We start from the raw sequence: 8,266 nt of genomic DNA, 5'->3' as shown, positions 1-8,266 counted from the left end.
AAAAAAAAAAAAAAAAAAAAAAAAAAAAAAAAAAAAAAAAAAAAAAAAAAAAAAAAAAAGGAGAAATGGTGAGTTTACTCATTGGGCAGCTGAAGAAAGAAAATAATCAGAGAATTGAAAGAAAAACAGAGAGCTCACATGCAAAAAATTGAGCACAGAAGCAAGTTCCCACATAGAACGAAGATTCCACCGCGGCATCTGCGAAGGTTCGGGCGGAGGAACAAGAGAAGTAACGATTTTACCAGAACTCGAACTCCCTCCAGCGACGCATTGCTGCTGAAGATTCTCACCGTCTCCGTCCTCCTCATCATCATCATCTTCTTGATCGCCATCCGCATCCTCATCTTCCTCGACCACCTCTTCTCTCCGTCGATGCTGCTCCCGTTTATGCTCCTTCTTAGGCTGCTTGAGCTTTCTCTCCGCCGCTTGCAGTTCTTGAAGACGCTGCTGTGCCCTAACAGTACAGGCACGTGAAGGACGCGTTCTCCTAAGCGTGGAAGGCTCCTCCTTTGGAATTGTGGTATCCGTAACCGGAGCTGCATCTTCGGGGGTTGAGTGTGGAGATCCGTCAGGGACGATATCGGAAGAGGAACCCATCGAAGAGATTGAAATTAGGGTTTTTTTTTTTGTTTGGTTTGTTAAATTTGAGATTTTTAGGGAGAGAGAGAGAGAGAGAATCAAAACCCTTTTGGCATTGTTGGGGAAATCGAAATCGTTTTAGGAGAAGGGAAGGAAGCTCTCCAAAAAAGCGTCGACTGGGTTTGTTGAAAACGCTGTCGTTTTGAGAGTTGAGAGACGAAGGAAGGAAGTGAGAAAAAGAGAGAGAGAGAGAGAGAGAGAGAGAGAGAGAGAGAGAGAGAGAGAGAGATTGAGAATGGATGGTAAAATAAATGTCAAAATAGGGTCTCTCTCTTCTGAGAATTTGATCAGAGGCGAGAGAGTGAAACACGATGGGAGGAGAAATAGGGAGAGAGAGGACGATGGGGGCTCACAGTTTTTATTAATTAGGGCTCTCTCGACACTTATTTATTTATGGCTTTTTCTTTAATAAAACACTTTTTACAATTATCAAATTTAATTATTATGACTATTAGGAGTAAAAAATAATTATGACTATTGTTTTAAAAAATAACTCTCTATTTTATTTAAAATGTTATCATAATTTGCAAAAAAAAAAAAAATTAAAATTATTTGATTTGGGAAATATAACTATGAATAACATGGACAATTGAAGTAACTCAGTAAAAGTAGAACAGGACTACCATCTAAAGCAAAGGCATCTCTAAATAGCAAAGGTTGATCATTTATGATCTTCTCAATCGGTCCAATGAGTTTAAAAAGATCTAACTTTGGTTCTTTACATTATTAATACTTCATTTATGTCACACAAACTATTACTATTTTCCAAGAACTAAATTACAAACATATGAAACGAGTTTACATAACTAATGTTATTTACAATTTACAATACAAACTTCTCCAAGAAAACAAAGAACCTCACACATATATATATATATATATGTGCTTGTATTTTTACGCAACGTATATAAAGTAAGTAGCTTACTTACAATTTTTTTTTTTATAACAAATGTAAATACATAACTCAAGTGGGACTGAGTAACATTATGTACCTATACACTATAATATTCACAAGTCACACCTCTTATCGACGATGGAACCTCTTCTCGAAGATCTGTTGATATAGCGTCTTTGTGCGAAAAACCAACACACATGAGACAATAAATCCAAGGAAAGCCACCGACGCAATGATCACAAATGACAACCGGAAACAATGAGGACCGTAACACGTGTTACCTTCTCCCGTAATAGTATGATCATAGATATACCCAATCAATCTTACAGAGAAGATATATGAACCCATAGGACTAGCAATCGAAATGGTGTTGTAGATTGTGCCCATGTGCTTGACCCCGAATAGTTCTGACGTTATTGTTGGCATTAACGACCATTGTGAGCCATAACAAATGCCTATGATAATCGAACCGGGGTAAAGATTTCCTCGAAAACCAGAGGCTATGATTAGGTGACCTATAGTCATAGTTCCAAGAGTTGTAGCCATTAGCAACGGACGTGGCCATCCTTTACTGTGTAGCAATAGATCCGAGACATAACCGCCTCCAAACCGACCAATAAAGTTCCATATACTCCATAAAGCCAACAATGAGCTTATCTCGATGCTAGAGTATCTAAGAGACTCACCTATTTGTCTAATGTTGTTTATCGTCGAAATCCCCGATCCCATTCCACATACCATTGCGAGAAACAACAGCCAGAAGTCTACATTACGCATAGCTTGAAAAAGATTCAAGCTATTGTCTTCATTTAGCACTAAGATCTCCTCAGAGATCGTCGTTGCTTCCAGATTGTCTACCAGAGGAGAATAAACAGGTGATAATGGCTTCTCAATACTGTCTCGGTGTGCGCTTATCGCGATTAGTAGAGGCGAGGCAAGCACAATGAGTAGAACTGAAAGCGTGACGACATTGGCCCATGATGGTAAACTTAAAGTGCTCTTCAGAATAATAACGATCATAAGATAAGCTGCTATGATAAGTGACAAAGTTGATAAACCATCTAAATGCTTCTTCTCATCGACCGTGCTTGTCTCATATATCCTGACTAGAGGCATCACCAAGACAGAGAGAAGTGAAGGTACTATCGCAAGTAGAAGAATGAAAGTCTTTGGATCTCCAGGGCATATTGTTTCATACAACTGAATTAACATTGCTCCACTTAGACCAACAAAACCCTACAAAGTACGAGCGCAAGGCATAAGCTTTCCAATTTTTACCGAACTATATATCTCCCCTGTTTTGTGATGTTCAATATATACAACTAAATTAATGAGGATCATAGTGAACACATATATCAATCTTCAGGAACTAAAGAACTAGAGTAGACTTTATACCAACAGTAACGAGAGACATGAAAATTTCATGAAAGGTTGAGCCTTTTTATACCTTCATGATACCAACGGCAGTGCCACCATAATCAGCNGAGAAACAACAGCCAGAAGTCTACATTACGCATAGCTTGAAAAAGATTCAAGCTATTGTCTTCATTTAGCACTAAGATCTCCTCAGAGATCGTCGTTGCTTCCAGATTGTCTACCAGAGGAGAATAAACAGGTGATAATGGCTTCTCAATACTGTCTCGGTGTGCGCTTATCGCGATTAGTAGAGGCGAGGCAAGCACAATGAGTAGAACTGAAAGCGTGACGACATTGGCCCATGATGGTAAACTTAAAGTGCTCTTCAGAATAATAACGATCATAAGATAAGCTGCTATGATAAGTGACAAAGTTGATAAACCATCTAAATGCTTCTTCTCATCGACCGTGCTTGTCTCATATATCCTGACTAGAGGCATCACCAAGACAGAGAGAAGTGAAGGTACTATCGCAAGTAGAAGAATGAAAGTCTTTGGATCTCCAGGGCATATTGTTTCATACAACTGAATTAACATTGCTCCACTTAGACCAACAAAACCCTACAAAGTACGAGCGCAAGGCATAAGCTTTCCAATTTTTACCGAACTATATATCTCCCCTGTTTTGTGATGTTCAATATATACAACTAAATTAATGAGGATCATAGTGAACACATATATCAATCTTCAGGAACTAAAGAACTAGAGTAGACTTTATACCAACAGTAACGAGAGACATGAAAATTTCATGAAAGGTTGAGCCTTTTTATACCTTCATGATACCAACGGCAGTGCCACCATAATCAGCGAAGTTCTCTAAAGAGCTCACAACATTGGCCGTGTTAATAAACGTCAAAGACTGAGCAGCTATGAACATAAAAAGACACATAACCGGAACCGGAGGCCGCTTAATCAAACCGGTAACAGAAGCCCATATTAAGAAATAACCGGTGACGTTCAAAACCGCTCCGATCAAAATCACCACCCACGGTCCTCCTCTTCCTCGGACTTCACGATGACGGGGATTGAAGGTGGCTGCGGTGTATACAAGTCCTGATAAAACTCCGACGTTACCCCCAATGTCTTTGAAAACAGAGACTGTATCAAGGGTTGACTGGTCGTAAGATTGAGTTGACTTTAAGATCGAGGAGTAGATTCCGAAGGTGTAGGAACCTCCTAAGGTGCACTGGATCCATATACTCGCCGTCATCGCCATCCATTTCGTTCTCAATATCTCCGTCGACATCTTCCACCGGAGAATATATAAAGATTTTTTATAAAAGTTTTTTTTAACTTTTCAGGCTCTTGGCGCAAACGACATGCACACGATCACGAAGCTGAGATTTTATTTTGTTTTAAAATCCATTATTGGGCCTTTGGCAATTATTATTAAGTAGGCCCATTTTAGTGGGCATGACAGAGACAGTTAAGGCACGCTACAGCCACATGACGGCACGTGTAGAGAAGCAAGACGGAACGGGGAAGATTTTTTTTTTTTTTTGTCGCCAACGAGACTATGTATTGACATACATTTAGATTACATAGTTCCATAATATTGCAAACTTTAATTTTTATATTCTAGCACTCCTAGCTAGCTAGATTGTCAGCTACAACATTTAGATTTCAAGGAATTTTAACAAAAGCAATATCCTTATAGGATTGGGCAATTTTCTCAATATTTACTGCTGACCAGTATAGATTTGTTTCAACTTCTTGTACAATATTTATGCATCACCACAAAATGTAACATTACTGTATCCTAATCTGCTAATATGAAGAACCGTCATTCTTAAAGCTTCAGCTTCCGCTTCGATGGGAGAATTAGTAGGAGTAATGGATGCCATACCTCGAAGAATAATCTGTGCATTTTTATTATATAAGATCCAACCAATTCCAGCACTATCAACTGGAGAGTTCCATGATCCATCAACAAAGCAACAATGATCTTTCATTTGTTGTATGATGGAGCTACCGGAAGTTACTTGTAGTATGGACTGATGACTCCTACATTGCATTCCTTTGAAATTTTGCAGCTCTGGATCATTGGAAGTTGAGCTTTGTTTCCATTACTGAAAATCGATTATAGCCTTATTAATAGTATCCGGAATGGACCATTTTTTGCCAGCAAAGAGACGATCATTCCTCATTTTCAAGATACGCCAACCAATGAAAGGGACAAAACTTGCATCCTTTCTATGATTGTTATTAAGCCGCATCAGCATTTCAAAATTTTGTTCTACTGAGTTTGAAGAAAAGAGATAACCTGGAGAAAGCGTCTGATTTATGGCAAGATTCCAGATCTCTTTACTGATTCTACAATGGAAAATGAGATGGTTAAGAGTTTCTGAATCTTCACCGCATCTCTCGCATGTATCATTTTTCAATACCCTTTTCTTCTTCAGATTTGCTGTAATTGGCAAAGCATTATGAAGAACTTTCCACCAAAAATGTTTTAGCTTCGGAGGCAGTATATAGGACCATAGTTTAGCAAAAAGCTCGTTAGAATGAGCAGCATTATTACTGTTCGAAGAATTTTTGTGAGAAAGCTTACATTGAAGGTGATATCCGGACTTAACTGAGTATTTACATCACTTGCTCCTGTTATAGATGGCCGAATTTTTGTAATATATGGGATATCTTGAGGATCATTGATGTTGTGCAGTATGTCTTCATTCCATCTACCCTGAGATAACAAATCACTAACTTTTAAATTTGTGTAGATATGCAATTCTGGGCCCCTAGCTGGTCGCGGAGGATCTAATGGAAGCCACTGATCATGCCAAACATTAATTTGTTCACCATTACCCACTATATATTTAACTCCCTGAGAGAGTAGTTCAATACCTTTTGAGATGCTTTTCCAAGCGTAACTTGAATTTGGCCTGACTGTGGATTTTAACAGATCAGTCTTTGGAAAGTATTTAGCTTTGAAGACTCTGGCTATAAGTGAAGATTGTCGTTGAAGGATCCTCCAGCCCTGTATTGCTAAAAGAACCAAATTGAAGGCTTTCAGGTTTCTGATCGCAAGTCCTCCTAAATTTTTTGGTTCGGTGATCTTGCTCTATGCTATCCACGGGATCTTGTGTCTTTCCATAGAACTTGACCACCAAAACTGTCTCATAGCACAAGTGATTTGATTTATGATTTTGTTAGGTAGGAGGAAACAAGAGATACTGTAAGAGGGGATCGCCGTTACAACCGCTTTAAGAAGCACCTCTTTCCCTGCAGGTGAGAGAAGCTTTGAGTACCAGTTTGTCATTTTTTGTTCTACTCTCTGTGCAAGGTAAGAGAATGCATTAGCTTTGTTTCTCCCAATAAATTCAGGCAATCTTAGATATATGCCAAAACCTTGAGTTTTTTGGATTCTCAGTATACTACTAATTTCCTGTCTTTTATCTGGATCCAAACATTTACCAAAAGTAATGGCAGATTTTTGAAAATTGACACTCTGACCTGAAGCTTTCTCATATTGTTGCAGAATATGGAGCATGACTGCACATTCCTCCGTAGTTACTTTGCAAAAAAGCAATGAGTCATCCGCAAACAACAAATGCGAGACTGCAGGTCCATTTATGCTTGCCTTAAAGCCATGGAGTCTTTTTGATCGAATGTTTTCCTGAATCAAAGAAGACAAAGCTTCTGTACATAGCAGGTAGAGATATGGAGATATAGGGTCACCTTGGCGAATACCTCGGTGGGGCTGAATTTTTCCAACAGGTTTGCCATTGATGAGTATAGAATAAGAAACTGTGGTGATACACTTCATGATCCACCTACACCATACCTCATAGAAACCCATCTGCTTCATGACTGCTTCAATAAAATACCATTCAACCTTATCAAACGCTTTACTGATATCCAATTTTAGAGCAATATAAGGTTGAACAAGCTTTTCTGTATTAAGAGAATGAAGTAGCTCATGGGCTATGAGAATATTATATGTAATCATTCTCCCTGGGATAAAAGCATATTGGTTTGCAGATATGATAGTATTTAACCAAGGTTTTAGTCTCTCTGCCAGTACTTTTGACAAAACTTTGTAAGCTACATTAGCAAGACTGATTGGCCTATAATCTTTAACCCCATTAGGCTGTCCCACTTTCGGTATCAAACAGATGTATGTCTTATTTATTTCCGGATCTAAACTGCATTCATCAAAAAATGTTTTAGCAAAATTATACACACTTTTTCGAATTGTGGACCAATGATCTTGATAGAATCCTGGATTGAAACCATCTGGTCCTTGCGCTTTCTCCCTTGCCATACTATTAACAGCCTACAAGAGCTCCTCCTCTGTAATTGGTTTAATGAGATCTCTATTCATTTCAGTAGATACTCGAGGTTTGATATTCCACACAACAGATTCAATATGGCTCATATTCTTACTCGAAACAAACAGAGACTCAAAATATTCTATGATCGTTTTACTGATACCTTCCTCAGAGGCCCATACTTTGCCTTGTGCATCAATAATTGTAGTGATTCTGTTATAACATGTTCTTTGCTTTGTTTTGGCATGAAAGAAATGCGTATTACGGTCTCCTGCTTGTAACCATTGGATCCTACTTTTCGTTCTCCAAAATTCCTCCTCCATCTTGTATTCGTGTGCTAAAGCTAACTTTAACTGACTGATTTGATTTAAATCAAGAGGGGTAGAATTATATTGTTTCTGTAATTGAAGCTTGAGATCCTGAATTTTCTTCATCGAGTTGTTACTGTTCTTCGTTTTCCATCTTGAAAGGCATGAACGACATCTCTTAAGAGCTTCATGGAATTGATAACCTGGAAGAAAATAATAGTCAGAATTCCAAGTTTTATTAATTTCTTGCTTGATCTCCTTATTAAAGCGCCATCTGTTGTCGTATCTGAAAAGTGGACATCCTTTCCTTATCTTATCATCTGGGTGGATTAATAGTGGTCGGTGATCATAACCGATCCAGTCCAGCAGTTGCACATATGCTGATGAAAAGTAATCTTGCCAATCGGTTGTAGCTACTGTTCTATCAATTTTTGATCTGATTGAATAGGAGAATCTATTACCACACCAAGTGAATTTTTCCCCCATCACTTTTAAATCATGAAGACCACTAGAGTTTAGCATTCTACGGAAAACTTTGAAAGAGTTTTCAGTTCGTAGCAGTCTTCCTAACTTCTCCTCATTACTCTTAATATCATTAAAAGGGGAAGATTTATTTAATCAACTGTCTTTAACTAACGGAGTAACCAAAGATGCTGACTCAGCCAATGACGTCAGTTAATGACAATACTTATATTTTTTGGTCACGTTAATTATTTATTTAAGTGTTGATTTAAAATA

General features: G+C 38.2%; 2 protein-coding genes across 5 annotated transcripts in view; both read right to left on the bottom strand.

The window, feature by feature from the left end:
• LOC104776011 (DDT domain-containing protein DDR4-like) overlaps positions 1–984 on the bottom strand; it is a 5,665-nt gene extending 4,681 nt beyond the window's left edge. For all 3 annotated transcript variants that reach the window (XM_019243532.1, XM_019243533.1, XM_010499998.2), the window contains exon 1: positions 89–984. In XM_019243532.1, the coding sequence (XP_019099077.1) occupies positions 89–597 (509 nt within the window). In that variant the 5' untranslated portion in view covers positions 598–984. The remainder of the gene's footprint in view (positions 1–88) is intronic.
• Positions 1,333–4,259, bottom strand: LOC104776010 (probable transporter MCH1). Of its 2 annotated transcripts, none has more exons than XM_010499997.1 (2): positions 3,722–4,259; positions 1,333–2,770 (listed from the first exon to the last, which is right to left on the bottom strand). In XM_010499997.1, exons 1-2 carry the CDS (start codon positions 4,193–4,195, stop codon positions 1,664–1,666), a joined length of 1,581 nt encoding a protein of 526 aa, XP_010498299.1. In that variant the 5' UTR covers positions 4,196–4,259; the 3' UTR covers positions 1,333–1,663. The 2 variants fall into 2 exon arrangements, with proteins under 2 accessions (XP_010498299.1, XP_019099076.1); XM_019243531.1 differs by lacking the exon at positions 3,722–4,259 and adding an exon at positions 2,982–3,011.

The sequence above is a fragment of the Camelina sativa genome, chromosome 3 (genome assembly GCF_000633955.1).
Source record: "Camelina sativa cultivar DH55 chromosome 3, Cs, whole genome shotgun sequence".
In the NCBI taxonomy this organism is placed as follows: domain Eukaryota; kingdom Viridiplantae; phylum Streptophyta; class Magnoliopsida; order Brassicales; family Brassicaceae; genus Camelina; species Camelina sativa.
The sequence above is the reverse complement of the archived record's forward strand: the minus strand, read 5'-3'. Positions and strand labels throughout refer to the sequence as shown.

What these genes read in the sequence shown, in the direction of transcription:
- LOC104776010 (XM_010499997.1), bottom strand. Translation starts at nt 4,195, where the DNA reads ATGTCGACGGAGATATTGAGAACGAAATGGATGGCGATGACGGCGAGT. An exon ending in CTGCCGTTGGTATCATGAAG is followed by an intron (nt 2,771 to 3,721) that starts GTATAAAAAGGC and finishes CGTACTTTGTAG; the next exon opens with GGTTTTGTTGGTCTAAGTGG.